Here is a 16,927-nt window from a genome sequence, read left to right as displayed (position 1 = left end):
AAAACAAGTGATGGACATTTTTAGAAATGAGATTCCATAAGCTGATATAAATGAATGAGTACACGTGTAAAATGGCAGTCCACCAAGCTATACTGGCCTACTAATCCACTCACCAATGGTGAGAGAAAACTCTCTGCGAATGACTATTTATATGTGTTACATTAATATCATTAGAGATTCAGAAGAAATGAAACAAAGCGAGAAACCAAGCATCTAACACCAAGTCATTATGCCGAATGACATTGACCGTTTGCTTCCCAGAATGCCTTGCAAGTATACAGTGCCTAGGGTACAACTTCTCTGCATGAACAGTACACATGAAACTCTAATCACTACTGCCGCCATGCACAGGGGACAGGGGGGCAGCCTTGCCAGAATTAGACTCTACCTCTGAAAAAATACGGTGATCTCCACACAAATATCCCGGCTAAAATGCAACAATCAACAACAAACAGGCTTAGCGAAGAGTGTGAAGTTACAGACACATTATGGACTCCGGGGCACAAATATAGAAATTGCACAGGAGGGGGGGGGGGGGGGGGGGGTTTAAAGGACAAAAATGAAACCCAGGAGAATCTGAATCCTGAATCTGAATTCACTAATATCCACAGAGGGCTGAGTGCAGCCCAGCAGCCTGGGTTTATGCGGCTACAAATTGTGAAATTCTCAAATGTAACAATTTGAAACAATCAAGAATAATAGGCCGGAATCACATTAATATAAAATGTCAGTAATCAGAAAATAAATTTGTGGAAATATGTCATAAAAGATTAACACAAAGATGAACGATATTTATAGAATAAATACTTATTAAGTAGAAACACAGTGTATCCTTAAATAAAACATCTCAATATTTAAAATGATTAAAAATTAGACTCAGCTGACATCACTAAATCACGGACCAGCTCAACGTCCTGATATTTAACTCCAAGTAAAGCTACAGGAACGAAAAGCAAACATTATCCGTTCGATACGTTTGTCTCCCTCTAGTGCTCACAGAACAAATATCACTTAACCTTTTCATTTGCCCGTAGCTGGAGACGGCTACCAATCCCAGCTGTGGGCGACACATTTAAACATTGGTTTTTCCCCTTCCTGGAAACGGGTTGCTATTGGGTGGTCCTTGCAAAACAAAAGTGCTGATTTTGTATTAAACGCTAACAAAGACCATGAGGGTCTATACCAGGGGTGGGCAGTCTTACCCAGAAAGGGCCGTTGGGTATGCAGGTTTTTTCTGTAACTCCCTAATTAGATTGCTAATTAGGGGACTGATTCGCTGAAGAGTCCTCACACCTGGGTTTGAGCAGCTGACCTAAAGATTATCTCAAAAGCCTGCATACACACCGGCCCTCTGGGATAAGATTGCCCACCCCTGTTCTATACTGATTTTTTTCTCCATAGTGGTAAGTGGTGGATCAGAATCGTAACTACGACCCCAACAGATTCACTTTGTCTCAGCCTGGCCAGAGCTGAGCATATGGGCAGCAGCAACTCTAACCAGGCAGCTGTTTGGGCTGCAGGGCAAACTCACCACGCTGTGCGGCCATCCATTTAAATCCCACTCCCCCCCGCCCCCGGTTGTTAAGCAGGATTTTTTATAGGATGATCGTAACCAAAGCTGGAAGGAGAGACACAAATATTGGCTGTACATCCCCCCACACAGTAGTATGACACCAGTGGGATCCTTCAAGCGCAAAAGAAAGTCACCCTTTCACTCCGTTTTATTGTTTACCTTTTAACCAATTTGTGATTTCTGTCTGGCTTGTCAGCCCATTATAAATAATTGTTTACAGACGGGGGGCAGAGTGGTGCAGTGATTTGCACGGCTGCCTCACTCCTCTGAGGCTAAGGGCCTCGAGTCTCTGCCATGACTCCCGAGTATCCATCTTCTCCTCGTGTCCTTGTAGGGTTTCATCTGGTTTCTCCCACAGTCCAAAAACATGCTGAGGTTAACTGGAGCTATCAAATTGTCTGTGTGTGTGAGTGAGCCCTGTGGTGGGTCGGTACCCTATCCTGGGTTATTCCTTGCCTTGTGCCCTGTGGTGGGTCGGTACCCTATCCTGGGTTATTCCTTGCCTTGTGCCCTGTGGTGGGTCGGTACCCTATCCTGGGTTATTCCTTGCCTTGTGCCCTGTGATGGGTCGGTACCCTATCCTGGGTTATTCCTTGCCTTGTGCCCTGTGATGGGTCGGTACCCTATCCTGGGTTATTCCTTGCCTTGTGCCCTGTGATGGGTCGGTACCCTATCCTGGGTTATTCCTTGCCTTGTGTCCATAGGTTCCAGACCCTTGTGACCCTAAACAGGACAAGTGGGTATAAAAAAATGGATGTATGTTTACAGAACCAGGGTCATGGTGAAAAGTGCCTTCTACAGGAAGCACAGGGTGAAGGCAGGAAGCACTAAAACATCTATTTAAAACAGTCATCAATTAAACCCAATATCACACTGTTCTGCTGTGGGGGGAAAACCAACTGGTCTGGAGGAAAAAAAATCCTTCGGCAAACTCCAGATCAGGCTTGGAGGTGTGAGGTTACCTCATTTGTTGCAGCCTATCTTAGCTTCCCATCTGGAGATGTTTATTTTAATGGGCTCCAGAGATCATCCAGGCAGTGGAGACAAAAACAGCAAAACAAGGGCTGTCTGTCAGTTTACCACCAGGTGGCGCTGCATGGCTCGAGACTTGGGCAATTCTCCTACATGACAGGATTGGTTCAGGATTGAAACAGTAAATAAAATTACAACTACAATTAAAGTTTCACTATAAATCCACCATTTAGACATCTGCTTGTGTATGTATGTGTTTTACAAGACCGTGCATGGTAATTCTGTTAACGCTAAGTTTAAAGGAAAAAAAAAACTTAATCGGAACAAAAATTTTAGTTCTTATACAAAGTATTAACAAATCTTAGTATTTTCCACTTTTAATATTAGACATTTTTATCCAAATGTCTATTCTTCATAACTATTCATCCGGAACTGGGTCACTGAGTCTGGAGGCCACCACAAAAACCACAGGTCACCCCCTAGACAGGACACCAGCCCACCCTCAGAATTTCATTACAGATGTACACGTCCTCATAAACACTAAAAATGCAGTTAGACTGAAATGTAAGAGCACTGTAGCTGCGCAGTCAGTCTTCATACAATGTGTTACAATCGTGACAGCAGCTTAATTCTTTGCAGCTCTCTGAATGGCTGTACATCCCCTGGAGGAACAACGCAGGCAACGCAGTCAGAACGTCTGACAGACGCAGGACAAAAACGCTGCACTCTCTGAGTGATCGAGCTTTTAAACTGACCAGGTTCTCATGTCCTCACCTTTTCTGGACTGTTAAATCTGATTCTTACCTGTTTCATTCTATATCTTTCACAAGTCATTATTCTTATTTCACTTTACCAGTCAAAAAAAATTAATTATATATATATATGAACAACAAAAAACATGCAATATGTAATAAACAAAATCAAGAACCTGAACTTTGATTTGCCTTCATTAAGATGATTTTCAATAAAAATAACTCATCCCACCATCTACCTTCTACTCACAAATAACTCATATTAACAGCAAACACAACTGGGTAAAATTCTAGCTTATTCCAGCTGTCAAATTTCTGGATTTGAAATAAGTGGTCAAAGGGGGTTAGCAGTGCATACATCATGAGGAGAAGCGTTTACTTAGCAAACGTTAATAACCCAGTAGGAGTTACACCTCTGGGTCTTATAATGTGATATCACTGTGGTCCAGGGGTTATATAATCAGATTTACTATTCCACTGTGGCAAATTGCAGTTTGCATCTGGAGACTACTGGCAATGGGAAATGGTTAAAAAACAGAACAATTTAACTGAACACTCACTTTCATGGGCGTTTTCTTTACATTTTCTCATTAAACTCTACAACACTCCTACCCTTATTCGACCATGGACTACAAACCAAGCCCCACCTGTGACTGAAGCTTCTCTGAGAGAATCATTCTGCAGTTATTTTGTTTTTTAAAGACCCAGAATGGGCCAAGACCAGGAGCCTTTTCTCCCGAAGTGGCAGTGAAATTAAAGAACGCGGGGACAGTTGGTACAGATAAATTCTAACTAAAATCAGACCCGTTTGGCCGTGCCATGCCGTCCGGCTTGCGCCAAACCTTCCGGCCTAGTCTGAATGCGTAAAAAGATTCAGTTTGGTCACAGACGCCTGTTTTCATTTTTAGAAGCGTGTGCATACTCACAACTCAGAACCAGAAGGGACAGATTAGGTAACAGTTTTAGGGAAGTACTGCAATCACAAACAGATAGCGGCAAATTCACTGCTGATCGCACGGACGGAAGATGGGGTAATGGGGTAATGATCGAATCGCAGCGGTCTGGAGGACACTGAAGGCTAGGATAAATGGAGCATCGGTACCTTAATGAATGGGGTGTTGTTTTGTTTCACTTTAAATAAAGAACTGAATGCAGGGATTTGGGCCTTAGTTGCGCCATTTTGAAAGCCGTGCCAGGATCCTGGCCACCCCGGAGATCACGTCAACTTGCTCGCCTGCAGGAACAACACCAGATTCAGACTGAAAAACAAACGGCACCATGTACAGTACGTTCCAAAGCTGGACGCAAAGCATGTGGAGACTGCAGATCAGCTGCACAGGAGCAGTATGTAGAGGCAGCAGAAAAAGAGGGATGATTCGAAGCCGTTTGTCTTTAATCGGAAAATGGCAAACAGTGAAGGTCACCTTCTATCCGTTTTCTAATCACTTATCCCAGTCAGGGCTGGACAGCACAAGGCATAAGGCTGAGATGCCAGATAATCACAGGGATCAAATACAAACTATAGGCAATTTACAGAGTTCATTCAGCCTAACTGCATGTCCTTGTACTGCAGGAAAATACACGAGTGTGAGGAGGTAATCTGAGAAGCACAGAGACAATGTATCATCACACACAGTAAAGGCGGGATTCGAACCTTCAACCGTGGGAGCATAAGGAAACAGATCTACTCACACGGTCACCCTAAACGTCGCCTACGTGATCTGAAATTATTCTCAACGAAAAATTCCCACGGCAAAATCAACTTTTATTCATAGGACAGGAACGATTTCAGCTGTCAGTGTTCAAATAAATTGCTTTGAAACCCGGATGCTGTAAAAAAAAAATATGCTTGATTACAAAATCGCTACATGAAATACACGTTTCTAAAACGTTTTCTGGTACATATCATAGAGAAGCAAAGAAGGAACTATTAGAAGAAATATATTATAAACCCCGCTGCCTAGCGCTGACGTTTTTATATTCAGTGTTTCTTCCCGTTTGCAGTGTTTACTCCCTTTATTCAATTTCTGACAGATTGGTTCGAACAATAAAATTTTTATGTTGCCATGACGTCGCCCTTTCACGGGGACTGCAAGTAACGGTGTGTCACAGAGCTTTGTGTGAAATACTGCCCCCTAGTGGTCAAATGCCATAAATAGAGAAAATGAAATAGTGAAATAATGTGTGTATTTCTTTGTAATAACCTATTGTTTAAAAAAAAATCATGCAATTTAGTACATTGTCTGTAATGACCTATCATAAAAAAGCCAAAATAAAGGTCAAATCTAACAAACTCTTCACCAGTAGCCGTTTATTAAAGGGCACTCATCACAACAAGCTTTCATAAGTTTACAGACAGTATTCCCATAAACCTACACATGACAACTTGGCACACAAGACACAGCTCCAGGTGACTCTCAGGGCTGGTTTACAAAGTGTTTGGTCGCCCTTCTTTACCATAATGAAATGGGGGAAGAACGAGTGCATGGAGAAAATTGGCCAATGAAATGCAAACAGGACACAATCGTTGTGGATATTGAGCTAATCTCTACTGTCGTCTACTACTAATTTCCTAATGAGGTATATATCCTTATTGGCAGGGTATCTCTTGCTGAGCTGAGTCGGCAATCTGTACAAAAAAACAAACCCAAAAACAAGCGAGTGACAGAAACCCAAGGACTTCATTTAGATCTGCAACACGTCTCAGCATCAATCTACTGAAAAGAAAGTAAGAGGCTCAAATGCCTTAACCCTCATAAACACAAACTACTCAGCACCAGATACTATTTAACAGGAGTGTGAAAAAAATGATGGAAAAAAAGTGTTATTTTCATATTTATGGAAGGATACGGCACAGAAATGGCAAAGCATCTTCACCGATACCGATACGGTGGGGTCTTTTCCCAGGAAGCCTTCTGCTTTTGGCACTCATTGGTCCTTCATGTAAAACGGTGGGGAAAAAGCTTCCACTAGGGTCTAACCTGAAGCAGATCATCACGATCTGATCAGAGGCCAGTTCCTTGCTGGCCGAATAGTAATTTTTAGCCATTTCCAATCTAGCATTCTCAAAAATGAAATACTTTGCAATAACTCACAATCAATACTTTCTAAGCACACCCTGTTCTCTGTGTTCAGTCTGAAGCTCACAACATCATTGGTTTCAGTCCTTCAGCAATTGTGTCTCTATACTACCATCTGCTGGACTGACCTCAAAACAGCAACTGCACTTAAATAAGTCGAACCGTGTGCCCAAGGGACGTCAAGCACAGCAGCTCAGCGCACGAGCACGACACTGTACACACCTTCACAATGTCCAACAGCACGTCGACTCACCAAAAGCGCAAAGCTGGAATGGAACCTCAGATAGAGGCCTTTGGACGGGGGCGGGGGGGGGGGGGGGGGGGGGGTATGGGCATGGAGCACTGAGGAGGGATGGTGGGGGGCTACAGTCCGGTCAGGTCCACGATGGCCTTGATGAAGATGGTGTCGTCTCGGATGTAGGTGTTCTTGGAGTCGAGCTTGGAGAGCGGGCAGAAGAGCGGGCAGCCACTGGCGATGTTCATCTCGCTGACGGGCCTCTGGAAGGAGCTGGAGCTGACGTCGGGCCGGAAGGCGTCGATGATGTGCTCGCGGTTGCTCTGATCCAGCAGCATCAGCGTCACCTGGCCACATGCGACACCCCCCACTTGAGCCACTTTCTGGGGGAGACTTTTGCTCTTGTTAAGCACAAATCTAGTCAGTTTTGCAGCCAGTTTGTAAGGTAAAAATATATATATATATATATATATACAAATGGCCTTTTCATCTCCTTATATCCACACATATTCAAAAACAAAAAAATGGTTTTCAGCTTAAGATATGACACCACTTGTGTTTAAGGGGAAAAAAGGTAATGCTTTGCATGATCTTTCAAAGACTAGCGAAGTGAGTCGAATGCCTCAGCTCCAGGGGTCCCTGGTGGACTCACCTTCTGATTGAAGGGCCACTTGAGTAGGGCATCGCTGAGCCCCCGCATCACCACGAAGAACAGGGAGAGGTGGCTGCCCCGGCCCGTGCCATCGCCGTTCAGATAGATCCGCAGACACATCTTGTAGCCGTATTTACTGGTGTAGAATGCTGGAGTAGGGGGTATAAGATGAAGAATGTTCCAGAAACTGCTTTCATGTGGTGCATTTGAAGCTCCAACATTCTCTTTTTGCCAGCACCAGGACTTCAAGACTATTTAAACACTGAAAGCTGGACTCCATGAAAGGCAAATTTGCAGTATGTGAGTTTTTTTGGTCATATGTAATATATCACAAAGCAGATCTTTAGCGTGACGCAGTGACTCTCTTGGTTGGACTGTTTCTTCACATTTAGGCAGGTTTGAATCCTGCTTTTGATCTGAGTCTGCATGTTCTTCCCATATTAGCATGAGGTTCCACTGGGTACTTTGGTTTCTTTTTTGTAATGTTTAATTTGGAGAATAGTCGAGAATAAGACAACAACCATAAAGAAATAGCTTCGCAGTTACAGCGAACAGTGGGTGTCTACAACAAATGAACAGTATGACTTAATACCCTTTAATACGCTTCCCATCTCATCATCCTCTTTTTCTTTATATATATATATATATATATATATATATATATATATATATATATATATATATATATATATATATATTAAAAATTAATAAAAATTGATTATGAGACCAGACAAACTTCTCCTTAGACAGCGAAATGACAATAATAAAAAAATTATTAATTTATAATAAAGATCTATTAATTTAACTCCATAAAGTGTAGCTGTCACTGTCATATACAGGTAACCCGCTTTGACCTTAACTTAGTAAATATGTTCATTTGCAGGTGAAATGGAAAATAATTTTTCCCCCATTATTTTAGGAAATTCTGGTTTTATCCAGGATGTGCCCTGCCTCATACCCTGTGCTGCCCGGGATGGGTTCCAGACTTTTGTGACCCTGTGCTGGATAAACGACTTGGAGGATGGATGGATGGGGTCATTCAGTAGTCCAACAACGACCTGCCTCCTTGGTCACGTGACCTGTGCTGGTTACCTGGGGAAAACATGGCAGGGGCTCGGCCCGCTATGGCGTCCTGCCTCTTCTTGGCGAAGTCCGAGATCCTCCAGACGAAGACGCCGTCGAAGGTGGTGGCGGACATCTCACGCAACCTGCTCTCCATCTCGCTGATGGTCAGGTCCTTCAAGCCCACCGTCCTCTCCAGCTGCCGCACCTGAGATGCATGGGCAAGCATATGAACGAAGATGCGAACATAGGTGGGCAGTGGTGGCTTAACGGTTATGGAGGAGCACTTGTAATTGAAAAATTGCTGGTTCGAATCCCTGACCAGCAAGACAGCACTGAGATACCCTGAGCAAATTAAGGCCCCCAAGCACTGCTCCCCGGGTGCTGAATTAGCTGCCCCCTGCTATGTCACGATGTCACATATGGGTTAAATGCAGAGGACACATTTCGTTGTTGTGTGCTGTGATGTGTCAACACTGATCACTAAACTCTAAAAAAAATAAAATCTCTACATTGCTACATGCAGAGACTGCATGAGGTACAATATGCTGACAACAAGTGATGGACAAAATTACTCTTCATGAACCATTTGCTGTATTTTTCGCTCCCACTAGATGGTGCTTTTGCTTTGCTAGGGGGCATGCTTTGTGCCTTTTTTTCTTTCTTTTTTTTTGAACATAGAGCACCATCTAGTGGGGTCAAAAAGTATAGCAAATGGTCCATGAAGCATCATTTTGTCCATTTTGTCCACTACTAACAATCCAATTCTGAACATCCCTATTAGTCTCCCTCAAGAGAAAACCGTCATATTGAGTCATACTGCATATTAATAGCCACTTCTCACATTGTACTGTTGTTTGTCCTATTGTCCCCCACACGCACCTGTCCACTCCCCTACAACTGGGGCACAAGAATTTCACTCTTTTTCAGAACACATGTGACAATTAATCTTGAAACCTTTAGCATGTTAGCCAGCTATTTTCCTGATTTATACTGGTTTACTCTGATTTCATTGGTCAGTGGAAGCCTTTCTATCGCTCTTCCTCATTGGTGGGAGACCCAAACAGGGCCCATACCTTATTTCCGAGAGCCTCGATCTTCTCCTGGTCCAGCCGGTGCTGCCGGACGTTGGCCTCCAGGTTGGTGGCGGAGCGCTCCACCTCGCGGTTCAACGTGCACACGGCGCCCTCAAAGGCCCCCGCCTTCAGCTCCAGCTCCTGGCAGCGACGTCCTAGCTCGGCCACCTTGGCCTTCTCGCTTTGCAGCTGCAGCTCCAGTGCGGCACCAGCAGCACTGGGCAGCGGCGTGAAGGAGGTGGGCAGTGTGGGCGGGGGCGGCGGTGGGGCGGGCGCGGCAGCTGCAACGGCCTGAGCGGGAGCAGGTGGTGAGCCCAGCTGGCCCACCTTGGCCTCCAGGTCCCGCAGTGACTGGTGCAGCTCGTGGATTTTGTGGCTGGCCAGCTCGAGACTCTGCGGCTGCATGCCCTCCAGGTTCACTTTCAGACCCATGATGTAGTGCAGCAGCAGGTTGAGGTGTTCATAGGAGCAGGCCCGCTCATGCTCGTGGATCTTTTCCTTCTCCACCTCGAGCGGTGCGGAGATGCAATGAAAATAAACATGTGGAGAATGAGACCTCAGCTGGAGCAAGTGTCTACAGCCTTTGCAAACTGCACATCAGAACAGATTATTATTAATACACATATGATGCCAGCTGACAGTCAATATGTGGTCTTGAATTATAATACTGTCTTGACTTTTAATATAAATAAGATGCCAAATGACACTCAATATGTGGTACTAAATTATATTAGTCTTGGCTGTTTTAATACACACGTAATGCCAACTGACATTCAGTATGTAGTCTTGAATTATAGCCTTGACTGTTTTAATACACACACACAATGCCAACTGACAGTCAGTATGTAGTCTTGAATTATATTACAGTCTTGACTATTTTCTCCAACTCCACACTTCCTTAGTATTATAAGCTAATAGATCTAGTTTCTTTGTCAGTAACTCTTTCAGTCATTTTCTGGTGAGAAGTCATAGATGACTATGCTTTGAAAATACAGAATGGTCCACTTACAGACATATCACACCCCACGACGTGAAATCTGCAGGGGGTCCTGAATTTACTGCAGAATTTGATATGGTCCACATACTGCAGAAGGGATCACAAAAAATTATAATGTTTTACATAAACTGCACCTTCATGATGCATTCACAAACATCGTGTAAGTACACTGTAACATGGTAACATACCTTAATGGCTTTATTATACATTAACAACAAACTTTACATGATTATAATGCTTGTCCTTATCACACAATCCATCAATTTTCTGAAACCACTTGTCCTCTTCAGGGTCAAAGGGGTCTGGAGCCTGTCCTGGAAGCTACGGGTGCAAGGCAGGCAACAACTCCAGATGGGCCACCTCACGTCAGGGCACCCTCTCACACCATTCACTCACACAGGCACGCCTATGGACAACTCCAGTTAACCTCAATCTGTTTTTGGACTGTGGGGGGAAACTGGAGCACCTGGAGAAAACCCCATGCCGACATGGGGAGAAGATGCAAACTCCACACAGGGAACCCAGGCGGGGACAGTGCTAAGCACTGCACCACCATGCCACCCCGATTACTGTATAATGTTTGTTATTAATGTACAATAAAGCTGTTAAGGCATGGTAGGACGTTAAGGTATACTTACATGCTGCTTATGAATGTTCTATGAATGCATTACAAAGGCGCTATTAAGGTGCAGTTGATGTAAAGTGTTACCAAAAATCTCAGGCAAGTAAATGCACCACATCACTCACATTTAGTAAATGGACAGTACCGAGACCGATACAGTGCCCTGTACGGCCAGTTTGGGCAGGACTGGGTCGAAGGCACTTCACATATATTCATTCAGCAGTTTGCAGGTTAAAAAACCTTGGGGGAAGCTGGGTGATTACCTCACCAGATATTCCAAATACTGTTCTGTAAGGGGGCAAACTTGTAAGTCGTTCAGATGCTGAGTCGATAAGCTTAGAATTCATGTTTTGGACGGATCACTTGCCTTCTCTCTGGGGATCTTCTTCTTCGCACAGCCCTCACAAATCATAGGATACTTGGGACAGATCTCATCGTGAGCCTAAGAAACCAGGAAGGCCACTGAGTTACTGCTGTTTATTGGCTCTATAAAAAGCCTATGTAAGCACAATAATCAGAAGTAAAACTGCTAAAATATTATAGTGGTGATATGGGATGCAGTTATTACCACTATCTGTCTTCTAACCACATATCCTGGACAGGTCATTGGGTGGGGGGTGGGGGCTGGAGCCTATCCCAGGCAGCGTAAGGAACGGGATGCCAGTCCATTACAGGACACACACACACACACACTATGGAGATGCTAAGACACCTAACTGCATGCTTTCAAACTGCAACAGACTACCTAAAGGAAACCCACACAACAAGAGGGAGAACACAGAAATTGCACACACACGGAGCAGGGGAGGGTTTCGAACCACCAGGCCTGGAGGTGTGATGTGATAGTGCCACCCACTGTGCAGTGCTGGTACTACAACCTTTATGTTCTGTCAGCGGTTGACGGCCATGTTTGCCGTGATCGAGAGATGTTGCCCCCGCACCTTAATGTTCTTAAAGTGGAACGGTTCCTTGCAGTACTTGCAGTTGAGGGTCCTTTCAGAGCACTCTCGCTCATTGTGACGCTCTTGCTCGCTAAAACGGATGTGCTCTTTGCAGGAGGGACAGGCGATGACCATGAACTCGCACTTAGCCTCATGGTTCAGCTGTATAACCAAAATAAAAGGATGCGATTCGTTTGGTCAGCGATGAAACAACGCTGGGCAAGTAATAGCATCCCCATCGGCTGACGTATCACTCTTTGTGGGCCCTAACAAAATCTCTGAGCAGAAAAGAAACAGCACACACGGCCACTATCGATCACCGTGAGATGGTTTTATTCTGAGAGGAAAACAAGTCAAGACGAAAATAGTCGTGTGGAGGTTCTGCCAAGTTCGTAGGCCAAACCGATGCCAAAATCACTTTTATAAAGGCTCGACAAAATCATTGATATAAAATTTCCGTTAATGGAATGTGCTTCTACAAATTAATTTTTAGCCAAAACATGCTTTCCCAAATAATCTTTTACAAAAATTCACACATTAGACTGTCCTGAATAGCATGACAATCTCTCATTCAGGCAGGGACGGATTACGGACCGGGCCAGCGGGGCTGCTGCCCAGGGGCCCTTGGGGTGCAGGCGGCCCCTAGCCCAAAACAATTTGCAACGCTTATCAACAAAGTATTTTCGTTTGTCTATTTTAGAGGGCCTACATTCTTTGATCCTCTGCCTACAAGGGCCCCTGACCCTATAGGGAGGGCGTTTGGCTGCCAAGGGCCCTTGAATTGTGGGGGTTGTGGTGGTGGTGCTGGTGGTGGTGGGGGGCCCTCGAGAACGTTTTGCCCAGGGGCCCACACAACCCATAATCCGTCCCTGCATTCAGGCAGATGTAATCTTTTTCTACTGAGATCATGAATCATGAAGACATAATTTGCTTTACCTCGTATTCTTTAATACTGCCTTTCCAGGTACATCCCTCGTTTAGGCAAACTGCGGCAAGGTTCTCGACCTCTCTGCGAGCAGCGTTATCTGGGAAGGCCTGCGGGTGCACATGTACAAACAAAAATGAAAATGAAAACAAACAAGCCGGCTCACACACTGTAATTGCACTGACCACAACCTCAAAACTCTTAAGCCTGTTCTAAACTCCGGAATAAAAACAGACATAATATCTGCAATTGTAATCCCTTTTAAGACAGTTGAGTATGAACACACGCAAAAGCATACAGTATACAGACGTTCCCTGGGTTACGATGGGGTCACTTTCCGATAAACCTATCGTAGGGCGAAAATAACGGAAGGCGAAATACATTTTAATACAGTACGCCTAACGTGAAAAGCATCGTAGCCTACAGTAGCTTAGCCTACCTTAAACACGCTTAGAACACTTGCATTAACAAAGTCATTAACACAAGGCCTATTTTATAAAAGTGTTGAATATCTCATTTGATTTAATGAATAATGTACTGAACGTGAAAACAGAATGGAATTTAAATACCCATCGTAAAGTGGAAATATCGTAACATGGACCACCGTCACCCAGAGAGCTTCTGTATAAACTTACTGGCTCTTCTCTTTGCTCTAAGGACGCAGTTCTAGGTCTATCCAGAATAAACTGAACAAACTAACTGTACTTCTGGAATCACATCCATCAGTCCAGATAACGGATAAAATAAACAGTACAGACTAAATAAGATAGTTACACAGCCCGGCTTGAGGATAGACATGGGCTCCTCAAATATGTCTTCTTCAATGCAAGCACTGCATTTCTGCGGCCCAGAACTGCAATAGCACAAAAAAAAATGTTATTTAGTTTCAGGGAACCCTTCTGGTGCATGGTTACATCACGATGTTTAAATAACGCTTGACAAAATCCATCCATCCATTTTCCAAACCGCTTATCCTACTGGGTCATGGGGGGTCCGGAGTCTATCCCGGAAGCAATGGGCATGAGGCAGGGAACAACCCAGGACGGGGGGCCAGTCCATCGCAGGGCACACTCACACACCATTCACTCTCACATGCATTCCTATGGGCAATTCAGCAAGTCCAATTAGCCTCAGCATGTTTTTGGACTGTGGGGGGAAACCGGAGTACCCGGTGGAAACCCCACGACGACATGGGGAGAACATGCAAACTCTGCACACATGTGACCCAGGCGGAGACTCGAACCCGGGTCCCAGAGGTGTGAGGCAACAGTGCTAACCACTGCACCATCATGCCACCCTGCTTGACAAAATGCAATTGTTAATCTTTTTATTTTTGCTTTTACTATTACTGTGTTGTTGATAAGCATAGATACATGCTATAATACTACACAGAATGCGTAAAAGTCTTAGGCAGTCAAAGAAAATATTTAATGCTATTTATCTGGGTAGAAAGTGTACATTCACTCTGAAAAAAATTAAGTTTTGTCTATTGTTGCTTCCTAAACTGTCATGCTGTGCTTCTACTGTGCCCTGAAGAATCAATCCCAGTGTAGAAGATAAGGTGCTAAGATCATTACTATCCACTGCTTACCTGACAGTCCTGTTAAAGCAGTATGAACAGAATCGATGGCCACACTGGGCCTGGAACGGTCTCCTCAGAATGTTCCGGCAGCAGTTGCACAGATGCTTGTCCTCAAGTTTGTTGGCCAGTATGGTCTTCGGGAATCCCGGCTTGTTTGCTTCTGGCATCGCCGTCGGCGACAGATCCTGAGTGCTCATCGCCCCTCACGCTCGCACACGCACTGTCTACTAAAAGCCACCAAATCAAGGAAATGGACACAAAACCTTAGATTTTGATTCATACTCATTTGAGTCACTTTATCACATTTTAGCATATATATGTCATTGTTTAAGTGATTGTACCTCTGCTGAAAGGGTTTGGATCACCTAGGTCCAGAATAGGTGCGGAAAACTGATGCACAGACGGTTAAAACGCACCGTCATTCCTTATAGCTATGAAAGTGTATCTCCATCCATCCATCTTCTAACCGCTTATCCTGGTCAGGGATGTGGAAGGTCAGCATAGGGCACAGGGCTGGACAGAACGCCAACCCATCACAGGGAATATATTCAAAAATTCAATGCACTGTTTTATTTTTTATCGTCTTTTCATAGAAAACAGTATAATTACATTTCAATCATATGAAAACACAATATATAAATGTGCGATGCTGGTTGGCTATAATTTCTAGTTTGATCTTTGACTGGGCGGGATATTGAACCGTTTTAACCAATGGGAACGAGCGCATGATAAAGACGGCTTTGAGATGGGGTAAGAACGAGGCCATTCTGGAAGGGATACGTAACATAAAGGGTGGTTCCTACGTTACTGTCCAATTTACTGTTATAATTAAGTATTATAATACACACAAAGAAATCTGTTGTAATCCGTTACACCCTGGCCTAGTATTAAAATAAGCCCAGCATTACAAAAACAGTCATTTATTCTCCGTGTAATGATTATTCATTCATATTTTGACAAATCGACATTGCTACATATGTTTTGGTACAGTAATAACATAAGGCGATTGTTTCTAGTATCTGAGGCAGCGAAATGCAAGCCACGTGCACAAATATTATATTTTAGAACGATTTTTCTTTTTTAAATTACATACAATAATATTTTAATTATATAGTTTAATCCAAACTGAAAGTATGCATTTATCCAGTCCATAAATATATAGCGTTCGTTACTGTGTCCTGCTTGCTAATAACAAGCACCGCTCGTACGTCAGCTCTTCGTCTAATTTGCATTAAAATTACACATTTTTAAATATCCATGGGACCGTCTTAAAGTACAGGCCAGTGTATTGCGAAGAGGGCCTCTTCATCGTGGCTTCATCCTTTATGCTGTGAAAGTAGCAACCATGCAAATTGCATAAATTATATCAAATAGATCGCAGGCATTTTTAACACGAACAAACTGGGTTATGCAGGTTTAACGCAGCGATCCCGTTTTCCGATCTACAAGATGCAAACGTCGCGATCGTTTTCGGGCGATATCTAATGTAATTCTCACTGTGCCCATTAAATTTAACAGCACCGGTGTCTAAGGCTTTATGCTTGGCACCTTGTTTTAGAAATTGCGTTTAAGTAATTATACTCGCCAAAGACGCCCCTTCCAGATTATAACGCATCTCGTAAATAAAGATGTAACCACTTAACTTACCCGAATGGTCATTTGTGAAACCAGACAGATGTTGGCATCATACATGGCTTACAGGCGGGGGAAGCGCTTTTAGGAGATCTTTGAAATGTAATGCATAATAACAGCCAAAAAGCACAATGTATTGTCAGATACCGAAACGGTGCATACGGAGCAAACAGTATCTAGTGAAATACATCTATTTACTTTCACCGTATTGCGTCACGCAAGTACAAGATTTTTCCATTTTCTCCCTTTTTTGTCTTAAAAAATACCAGCGCTTTCTAGGGATGGCGACAGTCAGCCACCTGTTTGGGCGCAAGTTTGTCTACAACCTGCCGAGAGCAAAGGATTCCCAACATTTCTGCATAAGTCGGACACAAAACATACCACTACCACCACCTCATCTCTACACTTAGAAGTTTCTTCTTAAACCTCCATAAACATTCTCCGACTTTAATTAAGGATAAAATAGAAGGCGTTTATACCTTCTCTGTAGCGGAATGTACAGTCGCATCTTGCATTTAATTTAAATTTCCAAGAATATGATTGGCAGCTCTTTGGATATAACACTACACGCGAAGCGTTTATTTTTATATTTTACTTCAGCAATTAATATATATACTTTAATTATAGAAAAAAATCTAGGTTTGCTGTCATGCGGAAATCTTATTCAAATAATTTGGTGACAAAAAAGTCTGTAGGACGAAATACTGCAGGAAAACCTTGGGTGTGTGTTAATAAATATGCAAAACTGTGAATTAAGTGCAGGGTTGTAATGGTCGGCTAGTGCATCCGCGTCTCCCACCGCGCCGCCTCACATCCAGCCCGCCGC

General features: G+C 43.7%; 1 protein-coding gene across 5 annotated transcripts; it reads right to left on the bottom strand.

The window, feature by feature from the left end:
- Positions 1-6,706: 6,706 nt before the first annotated feature.
- Positions 6,707-16,678, bottom strand: LOC125746646 (TNF receptor-associated factor 2-like). Of its 5 annotated transcripts, XM_049020892.1 has the most exons (13): positions 16,581-16,678; positions 16,117-16,194; positions 14,811-14,982; positions 14,479-14,696; positions 13,662-13,740; positions 12,899-12,997; positions 11,963-12,124; positions 11,389-11,463; positions 10,412-10,486; positions 9,403-9,909; positions 8,357-8,534; positions 7,265-7,413; positions 6,707-6,959 (listed from the first exon to the last, which is right to left on the bottom strand). In XM_049020892.1, exons 4-13 carry the CDS (start codon positions 14,664-14,666, stop codon positions 6,741-6,743), a joined length of 1,731 nt encoding a protein of 576 aa, XP_048876849.1. In that variant the 5' UTR covers positions 14,667-14,696; positions 14,811-14,982; positions 16,117-16,194; positions 16,581-16,678; the 3' UTR covers positions 6,707-6,740. The 5 variants fall into 5 exon arrangements, with proteins under 5 accessions (XP_048876849.1, XP_048876850.1, XP_048876848.1 ...); XM_049020893.1 differs by lacking the exon at positions 16,581-16,678 and having other exon boundaries at positions 14,479-14,693; positions 14,886-14,944; positions 16,117-16,563; XM_049020891.1 differs by lacking the exon at positions 16,581-16,678 and having other exon boundaries at positions 14,479-14,693; positions 14,811-14,944; positions 16,117-16,562.
- Between the last annotated feature and the right edge of the window lie 249 nt (positions 16,679-16,927).

This window comes from Brienomyrus brachyistius, chromosome 7, assembly GCF_023856365.1.
Source record: "Brienomyrus brachyistius isolate T26 chromosome 7, BBRACH_0.4, whole genome shotgun sequence".
In the NCBI taxonomy this organism is placed as follows: Eukaryota; Metazoa; Chordata; class Actinopteri; order Osteoglossiformes; family Mormyridae; genus Brienomyrus; species Brienomyrus brachyistius.
The sequence above is the reverse complement of the archived record's forward strand: the minus strand, read 5'-3'. Positions and strand labels throughout refer to the sequence as shown.

Excerpts from the sequence above, each read along its gene's own strand:
- LOC125746646 (XM_049020892.1), bottom strand. The coding sequence starts at position 14,666 with ATGAGCACTCAGGATCTGTCGCCGACGGCGATGCCAGAAGCAAACAAG. Across the intron at positions 7,414-8,356 it reads CCCTGCCATGTTTTCCCCAG|CATTCTACACCAGTAAATAC; the intron begins GTAACCAGCACA and ends CCCCTACTCCAG. Across the intron at positions 6,960-7,264 it reads AGTGGCCCTTCAATCAGAAG|GTGACGCTGATGCTGCTGGA; the intron begins GTGAGTCCACCA and ends GCATGTGGCCAG.